The sequence below is a fragment of the Anolis carolinensis genome, chromosome 6, assembly GCF_035594765.1.
Source record: "Anolis carolinensis isolate JA03-04 chromosome 6, rAnoCar3.1.pri, whole genome shotgun sequence".
Taxonomy (NCBI): Eukaryota; Metazoa; Chordata; class Lepidosauria; order Squamata; family Dactyloidae; genus Anolis; species Anolis carolinensis.
This window is the reverse complement of record NC_085846.1, coordinates 59,378,832-59,397,376: the sequence shown is the minus strand read 5'-3', so window position 1 is coordinate 59,397,376 and position 18,545 is coordinate 59,378,832. Positions and strand designations below refer to the sequence as shown.

General features: G+C 38.4%; 1 protein-coding gene across 14 annotated transcripts in view; it reads right to left on the bottom strand.

Moving 5' to 3' along the window:
* The window catches only part of pde1c (phosphodiesterase 1C), a 436,419-nt gene that overhangs the window by 88,525 nt on the left and 329,349 nt on the right, over positions 1–18,545 (bottom strand). For all 14 annotated transcript variants that reach the window (XR_009999660.1, XR_009999661.1, XM_062957310.1 and 11 more), the window contains 3 exons: positions 10,795–10,908; positions 6,858–7,040; positions 3,791–3,857 (listed from right to left, as the gene is read on the bottom strand). Coding sequence is in view for 12 of the 14 variants with exons in the window: in XM_062957310.1 (XP_062813380.1) it covers positions 3,791–3,857; positions 6,858–7,040; positions 10,795–10,908 (364 nt within the window). In the remaining 2 variants the exon portion in view is untranslated. The remainder of the gene's footprint in view (positions 1–3,790; positions 3,858–6,857; positions 7,041–10,794; positions 10,909–18,545) is intronic.

The following is an 18,545-nucleotide window of genomic DNA, read 5'->3' as shown; positions in this document are numbered from 1 at the left end:
AATGTGGAGGGAAAAAAGAAATATGAACTGCTATTTGTTTAACCTGAGAGAATCTCCCTGGGAATCTCTAAGGGTGCTTCCCGACAGTGCCAATATTCATGTTTAAATAGGGGGTAAAAAATCCCAGGACCTGACTGCAGGTCCGCACACAGACCTCTTAGTCCCGGGATTAGGTCCCCCACGATCCCCACAGGCTTCTTCTGTATTAGAATAAGATGGAGGGCGAACAAAAGATATCTGGCAGAAGGTTTATTTTTTTTTTAAAATCACTCCATTATGCACCGTATCTCATATGCTCATATGCAAATATCTGAATGTACACATAAGCACATTTCTTATCTCTCTTCCCCCAATTCTTAATGCAAGCTCTGATTAATATTATAAACTGTGAAATAAAGAGTTTCAGAGAGTTCTAATTGCCAAAAGTTATATTCAGCAAGACAGAAAAGTCTAGAAACGTGGGCTACTTGTTCCCTGCCTCCCTGAGAGAGACAAGAAGTACAGAGGCAAACTAGAATATCTTTTGAAATGGCCTGTGCATTTGTGCATCTATCTGTGCATTTGCCAATTTACTTTTTAAAGCATATTTGTTCACAGCGAGGCTGTATTTTCTTAATAATGCATTTGAGATCTAAATCATTAAATGGAAGGTTTGCTGATACATTCGGACTCTGTTGCAGATTGCTTCCAAATTCCCTGAGGCATTCTAATTGGGGGAAAAGGGGGAATTGAATTTCATCTGTTCGCATGTAGTCACAACTTGGCTCCAGCTGTGAGAGGAAAGTAAAAGCCATTCTGCAAAGGCCATTTGGAAACAGTGAAACCTATTTAGGCTAAAATCTAATGGGAGCGAACTGACAAGCTCTTCAAAAACAAAGAACAAATGCGTGTGTGTGTGTGTGAGAGAGAGAGAGAGACTGATGGATGGACGGAGGGAAGGAAGGCAAGCAAGAGAATGAATGAAAACCCAATGGCCCACAGCTGTTAGGTTCTACCAGAGACTCCAGGGTTTAAAACAAGTAGCTCTAAGTTGGAGGCTACAATCTAGCCTAGTGACCTTCAATATAAAGCCTCTAGACTGCAGAGCCCTGGTACCATTCACACTTTGCATTTATACCACGATGAGTCCACTTTATCTGTACTAGCAACACTGCATTGAATCCTGGGATGTGAAATTTAGGGAATCCTCAGCCAGGGTTTTCTAACACCTCACCAAACTACCTAGCCCAAGAATCTACAGGATGTAACCATGGCAATTGAAAAAGAATCATAGTACTATAACTGTGTAATGTGAAAGGGTCTGTACACTTTCCTCTTATGCTTTGTAAAATGTAAGAGGACAATGATATAGCATCCCAGGTGGGTTGATTAAAGTGATATACAAAATCTAATTTCCAACTCGGCCAGGTCAATCAAAATACGAGAAGAAAAGATCCAAAGGTTTCCATCCTTTGACAGCTGTCTTAAAGGAAAAGAGAGTCTTCCCTGGCAGAAATAAACTACAGTATTTGGATCCAAAAATATGTGTATAGCTATGTTAATAACAATTATGTACTTAAGAAACATTGGCATGGGTACCTATTATAATATCCACTTAAAAACCAATGGCAGATGTTATTAATGCCATAGGTGATTTTAGTAGCTATTACCCCATTTTTTAATGGCTAAGGTTTTGCTTTATTCATTTACCTTATAACTACCTAGTGTGAAATCTATGCCTAAGTCGAGCTAAATTCCACAGTTAAATCACTTTAAAATCATCCAAATAAACCACTATATATTTTATGAATTTAACATGTGGCTTTTTATATACTACAGCATTTTATTACCATGTCATGACCCTTTTTGAAGTAGACTGTGGCATCACATTCTGCAATATTTGCTGAATTGAACACCATTTGTGTCTTAATATTTGCACTAAAATGTGTGATGCAAGGCCAGAAAGTTATTTTTGTTCTTTACAATATGTTCAGCCTACTTGATCTTTATGAAACAAATTGCTTTGACTTGCAGAGATTCTGTGAAGGTGTCTTGCAAAATGGTTCACCATTAATAGTCATGTCTTCCTTGATTGACTCTATCCAGTCTTTCTCTTTTCCTAATAACTCCCACTTCAACAAACATCATATTTTCTAAAGAACCATATCATCTCATGATATGTTAGAAGTGCAAAAGCTTCAATTTGGTCATTGTGACTTCGAGGGTGAGTTCAAGCATGATATGCTCTAGGAGATATTTTACTAATTCGTGGTATTTGTAGACCTTTTCCAAGTACCATATTTCAAATAAGCTTATATGTTCTCTTCCTGTCAGTTTTCCACATTGTCTAGCTTTCAGAGGAATAAGTTATACTAGTGGTGGCAAACCTATAGCAGCACCCTCTCTCTTAGCATGTGCGGCATCACACACACACACCCCCCACTAGCCACCCCACCCTCTCCTCACCCGCTCATTCAGTTCTTAATTATACAATTGTAATACTGAACTTAGAGAAATCTACCTTAGAATCATAGTTAACAATAACAACAGGCTTTCTGCATTGGAGGAATAGAATTCCATCCTTCTACTTATACACACAAAAAAATGTATGGTGTCTATATGCCATGCATGTAATATTCCCTCCCGGTTTTGAATAGGTATCTGTCACTTAAATAAAGAAGCAACATAGAGTAGTCTTCACATGAATATGAAATTCCCTGTAGATGGGTATAGAATGGAAGGGCCTGTCCCCTATAATAAATAAGGACTTATACTCAAGTGTCAGAACCCTGCTACTAGAGCCTGGATGTGGCTCTGAGTTTCAGGGTCACTGACATTGATAAGACACCTGCGTCTCAGGACTCGGAGAAGAAACGGCTGCTGGACTTGGTGGGGAATCTGCGTGGGGTTTTTCTGAGCGGGAAGAGATTTTTCAAATGAGGGGGAGGGTATATAAAGGATGGTTGGCCGGAGCCTCCCATTCTTGGCTTTTCTGATGTTTATGTTTCCTGCAGTAAAGTTTCTGGTGATTTCACAGAGAGTCTCGTGTGTTCATTCAGGAGCGGCTGTAGTGAGCTGACACTCAAGTAATTAATTATGTCTATATAGGACTGAGATAGCACTTTTATTTGGTAACATAAATGCTAAGATAGAATTGCTATTCTAAAAGATACATGAAACATAGAAAATTTCTGGATGTTGATCAATCCTCAGTTTTCCATTAACTTTGTGCCTACCACAGAGATTAGACCTTTCCTTCCTGGTGGTCTTTTTAAAACATGAAAAGGGATAAAAATCATCAGGCTTCAACTGTTGTTCTCAATTTTGATTTCCCCGCCACTTAAAACTAATTAGAGATAATTTTTCATTGTTCCTTGAAGTTATTTTATAGCAATCCTAAGGTGAACATACCTTGCCTTTCTCTAGGGCAGTGGTTCTCAACCTGTGGGTCCCCACCCCATATGTTTTGGCCTTCAATTCCTAGAAATCCTAACAGCTGGTAAACTGGCTGGGATTTCTGGGAATCGTAGGCCAAAACACCTGGAGACCCACAGGTTGAGAACCACTGCTCTAGGGCTAAGAAAATGTAATTTGACTGAGGTCACCAAGTGAATTTCCATGGCCAAGCAAGAATATGAATCTTGGTCTCCAGTCCAACACTTGAATTGCTATACCAAGCTGTTTGTCTAGAGACTAATATGGAAGTTAAATTAAAACTCAGAGAGACTAAAAAGTAGAGCACATGGATTTCAGCATATAATCACAATGTTCTTTCAGTGTTTCATAAGAGAGAACCAATCACTGACATTACCTTTAGCACTGCAATCACAGCTGGTGGATAGCTAAGTCCAACCATATTAGATGTTCGTCTGTACATTCTGTCAAGATAAAATAATGAAATGGGTCTACCAAAAAATCCCAGTACACATAATTTATATAAACAAATAAAATTGCTCAGTGTACAGTGGAGATGGAAAAAAAATCATAATTACACCAGTACAAAATCACAACATCACAATAATAATTTGTGATTTTCTCCTGATTTTCAAGCAACCAAAGTGTTACAGAGGAATTAGTCTGTTAAAAAAGTAATGCTTTTTTGTATGAAATCTGTCTTCTGAGCAAAATATATAAATAAATGAATATCCTGCATCAGAAATACTGCTTCCTGAGCCGAATACTTGCTTTCTGTGCTGAAAGTTTTTTCAGCAAAAACTCCCAGTTTACAGAATAATTCCTCTGCAACACTTCAACATGTTTAAATATGTCAAGAAAAAGCACAGAAATGCTACCTTCATTATTTATCCTTGCATGTGTGGATGAAACAGTTTAGAATTTACATTCCTAGCACAGATATAACTATGAACAAAACAGCACTTGGCACCATCACTGCCAAGTGCTGTGACAAGTTGTAGATACAAATTCATTTAAGAGGCATAGATTCCTTAGAGGAAGATACACAGGCTACTTCTACCACCTTACAATTGTAATCTTCCATTTGTTGCTCTGACTCTGTAAAGTTTACACAGGACTTTTTATGAATGCAAAACAATGTCCTGCAAAGATTTCATACTTGCAAGGCACTGCACTGAATCTGGACTTATTTACAGATCCTTTCCCCATAGGCTCCCACAGATTGATGTACATGCAAAACAGTCCTCTAACCATAAAAAAGGGATCAGAGGATCCTATGTAATAATATTTATTTGAAGGTACTGACAAAAGTCAGACTTATTTCTTTATTTTTATTATTATTATTTTTAAAGTGAAGTATAATACATCGAAAGTGGTGGAACAATTTATCAATAGGAAAGTAAGGAAGTGTCTGAGAGGAAAGGAATCATAGAAATAGATAGAGATATGAACATTAAAAAAAAAGAAAAAAGAAAAAAAAGTGCAGCTTAACTTCCCATCTTGGCTTCGGGGTTCTTCCTTTAGTTAGCTATATATTCATGTTTTCCCTTTGTCTCTTTATGTTTCGTCCATTTTATATGGTAGACAGGTCTATCGTAAAGTCCATTCTTCTTTTTATCAGAAATCTTGTCAAGTTTGTCCAATCTATTTTATTTTTCCCTTTGTTATTGTTAATCTTGCCGCTGTGCTTATATAAAAGAACATTCTATCTTCATTTTTTTTTTTAAAAAAAATTGAATTTGTGAAGCTTAATAGGTACATTTCCGCTGCTAATTTAAATTTGATTCCCACAATTTCCTGTGTCATTTGGTGTATGGTCTTCCAAAATTCTTTTATTTTCTCACAGGTCCACCACTGATGAAAAAATGTCCCAATTTTTCCCCACATTTCCAGCACATGTTAGAATTTTTTTTATTAAATTTTAATAATTTTTCTGGTGTATAATACCATCTAAACTGCATCTTGTACCAGTTTTCTCTAATATCGGTAGTATTTTAATGTATTTTAAGTTTTCTTTCCAAATTTTTTCCCAATGTTCCAAATTCAAACTATGGCCTATATCTTTCGCTTATTTTATCATACATTCTTTTATGTATTCCTATTCTGTTGCCCATTTTAATAGTTGTTGGTACAGTATTCTGATTAGCTTTTTGTCTCTTTTCATTATACTTTCCCATGTTCTCTGGTCCTGATTAAATCCCTTTTTAGCGTCTTCTTTGAAACTTATTTGTAGTTGGTAATATTGATACTATGATATTTGTTTAAATATTAGTTTAATTTCTGTATGTATTTTTATTATGTATTCATTATCATTCTTTTTTAATATTTGTTGATATGTTAACCAGTTTTCTCTACTGAATTCCCTATTGTGTTTGGCTTCGATGGGTGATATCCAGAGGGGAGTTTTATTATAGAATCTGTCCTTATATTTCTCCCATACTTTGATTAGGGCGGCTCTAATAAAATGATTACTGAATTTTTTTCCTGTTTTTCTTTGTCGTACCAGATATAATTATGCCAGCCAGATCTAAGATCGTGGCATTCTAAATTTAATAGTCTGCTGTGTTCCAAAGTTGTCCAATCTTTTAGCCAAATTAAACTGCATGCTTCGTAATAACACTTCAAGTCTGGCAGACCCATTCCCCAGACTTATTTCAGAATGAACTACAATGGGCAGGACTAGTTTAATATATTCTCTTGCTACTTTAAGGTGAAATACTATCACAGAAATTTGTTGTCACTGCAAAAGATAATTACAAAAGACCAGAGTTTGAGAAAATTACTTTTGGACTATTGATCCCAGAATCATCAGCTACTGTAGTCTGCCTGAAATGATGTAGAGTGGCCTGGTGTCATTAGTTTGGTTCTTCTTCAGTAGCAATATCCAAAGCATTTCGTAAACCTGGGATTACCATTAGCAGAGATGGAGAAAATTGAGTTTCTTTGACAGAATCAATTCTACAGTATAGATTAGGCCTGCACTACCTTGACTCTCCAGATGCTTTAGACTTCAGTTCCCAAAATTCCCAAAATTCCTGTTCATTGAACAAGCTGGAATCACAAACACCTGGAGGGACACAGGTTGTGCGGATCTGGTGTAGAAGAACCTTAGTCAACACCAATGTAAGTGTGAATAAAGATTTTTCTGTGTATTTGGTTGACCTAATAAAGTTATTATGAACATATGGACTGTAGAACTTGACTGATAGCCAAACACAGCTATCCTGTGATATCAATAAAATATAACTGAAATGTAGCAGATCATTACATTGTGTATGAATTTAACAAATGCTCCAGCTATTTGCTTTTATGTTATGACTTCCAACCATTTATTTATTCTTGGGTTTCTATTCTCAGTCTAATTTTTTTTCTTTCTTTTCTCAGAAGACCTTTATTCTGTGCTTAAGATACATTCTGTGATGTCAGATTATTGTTGGGGAAAGAACAATCAATGGCTCCATTACCTTTCCACAAATATTCCAGCTTGCACCGCATGGACAATGCTTCTGAAACGTGGTTTTTCCTCAGTCCTTTTCAGCATCATCCCCATCTGCCGCGTGAAAGTGGAAGCCAGCCAGTCCCGTACCTCAGAGGGCACAGAATCCGACTGGATATCACTGAGCTCATCTTCTGTATCCAACAGACGCCTATGGGAAGACAGGAAGACATGGTAAACAGAAGTTCCCTAAGAAATGGCACTTCTGCAATATTCTTTACAATTATCACATATGCAATTCAATTTGTTGGCTGTTTTCCATGTGTGTGTTTGTGTGTAAACATGATACTGCACATAGTTTTTGTCCCACCAGATTGCAAAGTAACAAACTGCAAGATAATAATAATAACAATGAAAGTGTTCCATTATTTTTCTGCAATTATTTACAATTACATCTATACCACCACAAGACCTAGATTGCATATTTTCAAAAGGCAACCTCATAATTATCTAATTGTATATGGAATAGTTTTCCATGCACTTTCCCCCGTTAAAATAAATGGATAATAATTGGAAGCTAAACGACTAGTGTTCATTCCACTTACATACTATCAGAAGAGATCAAAATAATAATTACATATTAAAATGCTTCCACAAATTGGAAAGAGAGGGAAGAGTTGGTATTACATAAAATAAGCATATAATAAAATGATCAGCCTTAAACTGACATTTGAACTATGGCAGGGGAAAATACAGTGCGCAAATAAGTGAAGCCTCTGGAACCTTTTGGGGAGGAAGGGGGTCACTCTTTCCAGATTATCTGAATTCCCTCTTTCTCACATTAAAAAGTGTAGGAATGTGAACTGCCTTTTCCGGCAGTCTTTTGGAAGTGATTCACCTTCCAAATAACTTCATAGAGTTCCCTCCCTCTAATTTCCCTCCAGAAATTGCACTTTTTTTTTTCAAAACCAGAAATCGATTTCCATCTCTTCCTCTTTTTTGTTGGGTTTTTTTTTTTGTAACTAATGTGATCCTCATTGTGTCCAAGGGGAGAAAATTGGCTCACAGTTGCCTCTTCCAGCATTATTGGCTGGTTTTAGCATCCAAAGTCAGGTTCCCATCTCCAAGATTTTAAATGTTTGTACAGGAAACAGAAGCTTGAATCTTGTTTCTAAAGTGACCAAACCTGTTGTGACTTCGGGGACTGTGGATGATGGTGGTAGGATCAGGAGAGGAAGGAAAAACCCTCGCGAGGAGGGCTCCTTGGAGGATTTGTACAGGAAGAGAATTAGGGACCTCAATGGGGAGTCTTCTGAGGAAGATTCAGATGGGGAGTTTGTGGAAGAAATGGATGCTGGTGAACAGGTGGTGGCTGAGGAAGTGGGCACTGACTGGGCACGGGCACCGGAGATGTCTGGGGAATTGGGGCCCATGGATACTGCTGAACCTTGGGTATCTTCAGAAGCAGATCCCACTTAGTCTACTTGGAGGAGGGAGGATGGATCCTCAGGTGTGCATGGTGTTGGGTGTGGGCAGGATGATTGGGATTCTGATGAACTATTAGGCACTCCCAGTCCACGAGCTCTAGCTGTGTGGAGCTCTGATTCTGATTAAGGATTTGGGACACCTGGGTGTTGGTGTTTGGACACCCAGGGGGAATTGGGATAAATTGGGAATGTTTGGTCACTTCACTTTGCGTGTGGCAAGGTGTTTGCTGGGCGCCATTGGGATTCCTGTACGTGTTTAAGAAGACTGGACTGGGACTTTGCTTCAGATCTGCTGTTGCCTCCGTTGTTTTGGCTCTTTGTGCCAATTCGTGGACCTTGGTTTGGTGACTACAGCCTCTGACACTGGACTGGAATTCGACCCTGTTTCTGCCTTCGCCCTCTGATTAGTCTACCCTCGGCTCTTGACTTCTGGCTTGCTTCTGGACCCTGCTGTTGTCTCCTGCCCTGACCCTGGATCAATCTGAAGATATCTCTTCGCCTTGTCCCTTGAGCTTCTGGCATTACCTGCACTCCTGAAGCAGTTTGCTGCTGTTTCTGCTATTTTGACTCCGGACCGGTTTGACAACGTCTTTTGTGCACTGCCCCTTTAAATCTCCAAAGCCTGCTTGCTTGCAACATAAAGGGTTTGGAACCATCTCTTCCCTTTTGCACTGGCTCTGACTCTGTTTGCAAGCTTGGTTTTAGTTTCTGTTTAGAGCTTTGTGCTTGTGACTCTTGGGAGTTTTTTGGGGAGTTTCCAAGTCTCTGTTTTGCTTTGGCTGCTTTCCCAAGCCAACTTAGTTTGTTTAGAGCTGAATTGAAGCACCTTTTATTTAATCTGAACTATTTGCTTGGTTAAATCCGGTTTGGTTGCTAAAGCATACTTTTTGATATATTTTTTGTTTGGACTGCCTTTAAACACTGAAAGTTAAGTGTTTAAAGCCATCTTTTGTGTTTGTGCCTATTTTTTGGGCTATCTCTTGAATAAACTCTGTTTTGCTCTCAAATTGGCGTCTGACTCTTGACAAAACCACTAAGTGTTGTGGCTCAGCCATCGCGGCCTATAGTTCATCAAGAGTTGGAGTTGGAGTTGGAGACAGACTATGCTACAGATCCAGGCCCAGAACAAGGCCCCTGGGCCTTGCAGCTGCCTGATATTATTACACAGGAGGATCCGATAATTGGAGAAAAATCTTGGTGTTGTCCTGGGCAAAGATGGGGTTTTCAATCGGAGGGAGTGTTTTACGAGAGATAAGAGCAAGAAGGAGGGGGTTTGAAGAAGTAAGAGGTTAGCTCTGAGGCTTGATAATGACTAACTGTTTCCCGTGGGAAGTTTTGTGGGTCCTGCACTCCCTTAATCTCACAACCTTGGAATCTCCTTAAAAGTGTTCCCCTTTGTGTTCCTCATTGCGGTGTCAACTTTGCCTTTCCTCGGAAGAGGTTCCAGTATACAGTTCCCAGCCTTGATTCCTGTTTGGAAACCGAGCCAGGTTTCCAGTTCCTTGCAAGTTGCACCATGCACCATGCTACTTCAGAGTAGACCTCACCTTGTTACCTTGTTTTCCTTGTTCCTGAGTCGAGACCGACTTCGCCTTGTATCCTGCTATCCTTGTTCCTGGATTGAGACTGACTTTGCTTTGTTTATGTTGCTTTCCTTGTTCTGAGACGGGACTCACCAATTGGATTACAGTTACAGTTTGCAGCATTTAGTTCTTGGTTTTGGTTTAAGAACTATCCTTGATTTTTGGGTGAAACTATCGAGTTTCACTGGTGGATTACAGAAAGGACTTTGCTGAATTTGTTTGAAATCACAAAAGACTTTATATTAAGGACTACTTTTAATACTGACTTATTTTGCTAACTGCGCATAGACATATATATGCTCTAATAAACCACTTGTGTGTTATACTGGTTTCCTGTCTGTTTCTCAGAGTGCTCCCGCAACCTTGGGGTGTGACACTAAGAATTGAACAGACCTTCTCAATAACTTTGGAATAATTTCATTCCATTTACTCAGCCATTTTGCAATTCTGACAAAGCTGGGCAGATGAGATTTCAGGGTAATATTTACCATTTCATACCATTTTGGGATAAAGAGTTTAGATTTCATAAATAAACTATGTAAGAGCTTTGGAGAAACTGAGATGACTTCAGTGAAAAATGTCTGAGGAGCTTACCATACTCTCATGTTTTAAAGCTTATGTTTTAATTCCTTCACATTTCACATATGTGTGGCTAAATCCAGTTGCTAATCCCAACTAGAGTATATGAGTTGAATCACTGGGACTTTCATAAATGCTGATTTAACAAGTTCCATTCATTCAGTGGGTAGTTGGGACTAACAATTACTTTTTTCTATTATTCTTTCTCTTAATAGCAAATCTGAATGAATGTAGTTGTTCAGTACATTCTAAATCAAAGTAAGAGGTGAGCTGTAAAGATACTTTTCCTTTGAAAATATATTGAAAGTTGCTTTACCTGGTTTCATCAATGTACACCGATTCAAGGACGGTAGCTGCATATTCCAAGTTCTTTTTTAAATCAACAACAGATGCCTCTCCTCTCTCAAGCTGCTTTACCAAGGATCGTAACCTATGGGAAGGAAAGAACAACTTGATTCTTTTTTAGAATTGCACAGAATTTAAATTAATGTCCTACAATAAATCTTTTGCTTCCTCACAATGCACAGTCACAATAATTACACACAGGCAAATATACAACACATATCAGTGGGCAACAATCCATAAAGGGCATTATCTGGGTACACATACTGATGTTGACTAGTGGGAATTACTCAACATCCTTACACAAACTGCTTCTCTGCCATCCTGATTAAAGGTTAGCTTTTATAAAACATTTTTATTCTTTTCATATGCCATTTTAATAGGCATATCAAAACTGAATAGGTATGGAGAAAATTCTGTGTTTCTTTTTAAATCAGAGATGGGGAGTGTGTGTCCTTCAAGGTGCTATTGGACTCCAACCCCATGAGAAGCACCAGGGGTCCTGAGATTTTTGAGCCGAACAGGAAATTTAGAGATGGCTCTTGGTGATGTTTCAAATGGTAGCCTCTGGTGATATTACACCAGGCAGCCACTGATGATGTTACAGAGTCAGGGCCTAGTAGTTATTAATCACAGTATATTAATCATCAATCACAGGAACTTTGAGTATGCCATCCAATTTTTTTAAAAGATAAGCATAATAAAAATATTTATCTGGTTGGCAATTAAGTCTCCCACAATTTACATTAAATGTGAGGGGAATGATTTTTCTCAATTGTTTTTAAGAACATGTGGAAGAAATGTTGAAAATCTACAGTCTTGGGATTTTCTTTGGAGATGAGGCTAAGAAGTTAAATAGCAAAACAGAAGAGGAGGAAAGGAGAAGGAAGGTGGTTGATATAGTTTGGAGAAGTGAGTTTAGAAAGGAAAAGAAGATGAGAAATAAGAGGATGGGAGAGAGAAAATAAATGTAACTGAAAAACTGGGAAGAGGGGGAAAGAGAACAAGAGAGGGAAAATGAGACTATGGAAAGAAAGAGAAGATAAATAAAATGAGATGAGAAAAGGGAGGAAAAGAAATATGGAGAGAGGAGCAGAGGAAGAGGGAGAAAAATACTGTTTAAGAATTCTTGAGGACAGAAAAAGAGAAAGAATTCAGGAAAGGAGTCCAGAGAATGAAGGAGAAGAATAGTATAATAATGTCATAGGATGGGAAATTTTGACCATCTAATGAGGTTGCTTGTCTCATGTCAAGTGAAGAAGAATTAGTCTCTGAGATCTGAGAACCAGCATGGTACATAACAATCAAGAGTTCTGACATATGTTACACCAGTGGTTCTCAATCTTTGGTCCTCCGGGTGTTTTGGACTTCAACTCCCACATTTTCTAACAGCTGGTAAGCTGGCTGGGATTTCTAGGAGAAGTCCAAAACAACTAGAGAGACAAAGGTTGGGAACCACAGCTTTACACAGAGAACACTCCTCAAGACTACACAAGAATATAACAAATATTATAAACAGCTTGAAAGAACAAAAACATAAATAGAGACATTGTTTGTATTTGGATGCCTTCCTTTTCGTAATTGGCTAAATGCCTTCTGGCAGATTTGTTCTACAGAGTGTTTAGCATTCACATACAAGAAGGGCAGAATTAATAGCTCTGAAGCACTCATATCCATCAAACAAGACTAGAGGCGGTGCCCAGTACATCAATCACCTTGCAAAAAAGAAGAGCTCTAAAACCACTATTGGTTTTTCTCACTATTTATTGTTCAAAAACACCAATAAGATATTTCTATAATGGGTGCTGGTGCCAGAATCAGCCACGTGCCTTCCCTGAGTCCATCATCTCCTTCATTTTAATGTGATAAATGCTTTTAAAGCATGAAGGAAGGCTTTCAAAAGAAGTCATACATTTTATTGATAGCAATTCTTACATATGAATTCACTTCTCTGCTGCATTTCAGTAAAAAGTTACTGAAAGCTACTTTCAGTTACCTTTTTGGACACCAATTTCCAGAATCTCATTTTTCCAGTCTCTTTTTTCAGTTAAGTGAAGCAAATAGACAAGGTTTCTCTGTGGTTAAGCACTAACTCAGTCTGAGCTTTGATCAAAGGGCTGAGAAGGTCTATCTAATAGCAGGCCTTTCCACATATACTTCCTTTCATGCAAAACAAAAGGTAGAAAGCAACTGATTTGATCAATGGATTATATACTCAGATTACTAGGTGATTTGCAAGGTCACTTCCTTGAGGGTCATTGCAATCTTCATATTTCCTTTCAAATAGCCAAGCCACAGAGAATAATGAAACAACCTCCATGATCCCAACTAGACAGTGGACTTATAATTCTTTAACACATTTAAATAGGATGTTTCAGACCAGGTTGTCATAATCTACTTCCTTAAATCCAGACATTAATTTGCATATTAGACACATTAAATGTTGCATGTTTAAGTTCATCATGTTTCCACCTTCACATCATTTTTAAAGTTACAAGTGATTTGACAGAACTCTATGAAACTGATGGATCCAAGCCCAAATATATGCCTAACCATGGAATTTACCAAGCAGATATTGCATCACCAAAATCTCTCAGCAAAACCACATTAAAAAGTTACTGTGACAACTAATAGAAAGTCCACATGAAATAGGCACGTAGATTCCCTATTCACTACAAATAAACAAGCATCTGCAATGATACTTCCAGTGGGCCTTTCCTCCCACCTTTCTCCTTCCTCTCTCTCTCTTTGCCACATGCTTTCACTAATACCAAAATAACTACAGATCCATGTAAATATCACAGTAGTCCCTTGAGAGTAACTACCATCTGATTTATAGTGAAAGGTCATCAAGAAAGTACAGGAAAACAGCATTAATTTAAGAAAAGGTATGGTCTGGTTTTCTTCAGAGATAGAGTAAATGCATTATTATGACAACAGTCTGCTTCAAGTTTCTTGCTTTGCACCCCACTTGGTTCCTCCTAAGGCTCTTAGCTATTCACATCTGCTGCAAGACACAGCTATATATCACACAGTCTGACCTATACAAACTCCCATGCCAAGCAGTCTGCTATTCTCAACCATGGTGAATCCGTGAATGATGAATGACGATGGTGAGTATGAATGACAATGCATAAAATGTCATAATAGGTTGCCATCTTAACAAAATAAAGGTTAAGTCCCACCTACTTCGGATCTGTATGTTTAACTAGGGACAGATCTATACCAACCCATTATTCTGGGTCAATCCAGCATGGTGTACACCAAATCAACTCCAGTATGGTTTTCACAGCTACCACCACCTGGCCTCTGTGGAGACAGGAGGAAGTCCCAACTCAGTGTTGATGAATGGATACCTTTACTTTCCCCTCATCATGGCAATCTCTGGATGTGACTTGAGTCATGCCCATTACTTTATGTCTGCAGTGACTTCAACCACAGCAACGAAGGCACAAGGGAAAGGAAGAGGAGGAATCGACCCTCCTCTCCCACTCAATTCCCTGATGACTCTGTCTCTCTGGAGGCAGCTGCAATATGGAAAATGTTCCCAAGCTGTCTGAGCCCAGGAAACACAGGATAGTAGTGAAAATGAATGCCTGGAGATAGTGGTGGCTGGTCTCACCTCGGAACCCTGTGTTATCCTGGATCAACTCCATATGGTGTTTGGCCTCCAAGGAATTGACCTTGGAACCTTTTTACATTGTGGTCAGTGTAGATGTTCTCCTAAATCAGATGCATACCTCTATGTCATCAATATGAGATATGTAAAAAAACAAAAAACAAAAAAAACAAATTGCTTCTCCTGGAGAGTTCATTTAAAAGGAATTCACCTCTGGGATTCCATGTCCCAACACCGTATTGTAGTTCTGTTCACAGATCTCAGTGTTAATATCTGATTTGCCCCCTTAGAGTTAACTGTGATATGGAACTATTATAATTTCCTTGTTATACCCCAATCAATCATTATCCTAAACAAGACAGGGTTGACTGGACCAGTAGTTCTCAACCTGTGGGTCCTCAGATATTTTAGCCTTCAACTCCCAGAAATCCTATTCTGGGAGTTGTAGGTCAAAACACCTGGGGACCAACAGGTTGAGAACCACTGTACTAGACCTTCCCATTTCTAGCTGTAGCCACTGCTGTTTGTTTTTTGGACTTGCCTGCTAACAATAAGACTCAGGCACTTGGCAGGCCAGTCCTACATTCCTGAAGCACAGCTGGATTATACCCAAGCTCTTTTCTCCTCTCTTTCCCTTGAGAGCAGATGTGAGAAATCAATAAGCCAAAATTGCAGAGGACAAGGCTAATCCAGATATGGGCTGAGAAATTCAGCACATACTATATTTATGCGATTCTAATACGCAACTTTTTTACCCAATTAAATTGTGAAAATTAAGGTGTGAATTAAATTAGCATATTATGGTAATCTTAGTGTTCTATGTGAAGGGAGAATGAAAGCTGGAGAAGCGATGGAGTTTTCCCCAAAGCCAAGTCTTGTTACAGTTGTACGCCTTTGCCTCTCTCTAGCAGAAAGGAGGAGGCAAATTAGAAAAGAGTGTGAAGGAGAAAGACTTATTGATTTTTTTTCTTCAGCGCCACCCCCTCCAAGGGAAAGTTGAACTTGAGAATTGCACTCCCTTCTGTTGCAGAAAAAGAGGCAAAATTGAGTAAACAGTGAATTGGAGACGGCACATACGCTGTTCAGATTCATGCTTGGCAGCATGTTTCCCCAACTTCCTTTTTCCCATAGAGAAATAGCTTGGAGACATGCTGAGGAATTGGCTGCATACCCCCAATGAACAGTTTTCATTTGGCTCCCCTCTATTCTCTCTCTGTCTGTGTTTCCCCAAACTCCCTTTTGTCCCATAGAGAAACAGCCTTAGAGACACGCTGAAGGACTGCCTGTACACTTCAAAAGGACTTACATTACATTTGCCAGCAAATATTTTTTTTTTCAGTTTCAAGGTTTTCAAAATTGAGATGTGCATTATATTTGAGTAAATACGGTATATTTTCCGGTCAAACTTTCTTGTACAACTATAAAAAGCCACACTTTTCACATGGGGTTAGCACCAATACTTTGTACTTTGCCAGGAAACAAATTGGCAACCAGTGGAGTGATTTTAGTACAGGTGTCATATCCTCACTCCTAGATGTTTCTGTAACCAATCTGATTGCCATGTTTTGAATTAATTGGAGTTTCTTAACTTGATACAGAAGTATTCCAATGTACAAGTGGTTGCTAATGATCAGAAGAAACATGAATCTGAATCAGACTGAAGGGTTATCTAATCTCTTTTTCCAAGACATTTTTAAGTAATAGCTATGTGCTCAAATGGGCACCTAGTTTTAACTTTTGCACAGCCATTGGAGACAAATGGACACATACAGTTCAATCAGTGAATTGTAATTCCAATCCTTCTTTCAGTGCCTTCTTCAAATCACTGCAAACCAGAACTAAAAATAATCTCCAAGCTTATATCTTGCAATCTGAGGTAGATTGTGTGTTTTTAATTAATTGCTCTAAGTTTCTTCTTTTTAATTGAGGTGTATTCTAGTGGTCAGCATGATAACAAATAATCATTAGGATTTTTTTTTGGAGTGTGGAGTAAGTGAACTCTGGATATCTAATTCATGAATAAGGGAGTTGTACTGTATTTCAATTTAGTATGGTCACACTGTAGCTTTGTGTAAGGGCAGTATACTTTTGATTCCTTGTTTAGTTTTTATATTTATTTTTCTAATTATTTTTATTTTTAAATTTCTATCCCTTCTAATTTTGACCAGTTCAGATTCCATCAGTGTTATGTTGTTTTGCCCAAATATGCACCAATTTACACTTACTCATTTACCATCTCAATGCCTCCTTCCTCAGTTTAGTTGCTTTCCAGATGATGTCCCTGTCAGCAATAACCAATAATAAAAATTAGTTGTGGCTGTCTTGAGCCCACTCCTGCCTAAATGAAATTTTTGCTCCTGCATCACACCCTGCTCTACACTGCTGGCAATTTAATATATAGCAAGTTGAAACAGATTTCAAGTAATAAGTTCTTTGAGGAAATATTTGAAAATAGCTCTTCAAAGACTGCAGCTCTGCTGGAACTGCTAGCAACTGGAAAGGAACTTATTAATTTTACCACTATAAGCCAAAACTTTAAATTATGCTGCTGAAAGTTTTAGAAACTTCATTTCCTGCTGGGAATATACTACTTTGGGAATAGAAGGTGTAGGTAGTGTGGTGCTGTGTGTGTGTGATTTGCATCAGGGATGGAGTTGGAGAAAAAGAATTAAGCACATCCTCCCAGCCTACTGCAGTCTTGCTGATTCCTTGATCACGTTTAAGATGCATTTTACCTTTCTTTAAACATGTGCATGGTAGGTGCCATTCATGTATTTTGGCCCAAATTATAGGGGTACAACTATTTCGGCCCAAATTCCCACAGCTGATTAATATTTAGCCTCCACAGCTTGCCTTCCTATCTGTGAACATCCTCTATTGCAATGGTTCTCAAACTTTTCCAGCCATGGAGCCCTTTTTGAAGCAAAAGCCCAATAAATGTTTATATTATATTATATTATATTATATTATATTATATTATATTATATTATATTATATTATAATATAATATAATGTATATATATCAGGAATAAACCAGGCCAGAGGCAGATGAATGAAGAGTGTTTGTGTAAACTAATTCACACAGTGCAAAATAAAACAAACCAATATTTAAAATGAAGAACAATTTTAACCAACATAAACTTTACAGTATTTCAGTGGAAGACACCCCCCCCCCCCAAGGCCATCCAGTCCGACCCCCTTCTCCCATGCAGGAAAAACATAATCATAGCACCCCCAACATATGGTCATCCAGCCTTTGTAATAATAATAACAACAACAACAACAACAACAACAACAACAACAACAACAACAGAAACCCCAGAGGAGGCGGGATGTCCCAAAGGCTCCCCGAAGCACAGTTTGAGAACTGCTGCATTACTGATCATAATGGAACATCCTTCCTTTCCAATATCCCAGCCTTCAGTGAGTTTCCAGGAAAGAAAGCAAATTGGTAATTACAGTATATGGCACTAACATTGAACCATGGACAGAGAGTTTGCGGAATTGCTGGTGCATCCGATGAAACCATTTGACAAACGGTTTCTTAAGGCAGGATTAGAAAAAGCTACAGAACACGAGGCTTTTAAAAAGAGAGTGATTGTATGTGGAAAAGAATTTTCAGTTTCTTCATTTCATTTCTAGTTCTCCCTACTAATTACTTCCCCTTTCTCCCCATATCAAAGCATTTAATCAAATGGACTCTAGCCCAAGAACATATGTTAAATATTATGGTGTCATTAGAGTCTTTTTAAAAAGGGAATTAACACTACTATAGTCTCTTGAGAGTAACATATCCAATTTCACCTTTTATGTAGAATTTGGTGAAAGGGCAAATGAAAGGAAAGCAAAGGAAATAAACATAAAGGTGGTTTTAATTGTGGACACTTTATCCAGATTAGTCAGTCCCAGGGTAGTTTTTACTATTGGCAGACACCAGACCATTGAAGAAGAAGTAGGGAGTTTATACCACCAGGGAGTTCATACTCGGGCCACAGCAGAGGCGAGAAGGAGTCCCCATGTCCCCCTCCTGTTCTTGCCATAGCAGCTGCCTTTGGGTATGTCATAATGGCAGTGGCACCAGAGCAACATGGAGAGGAGAATCACCC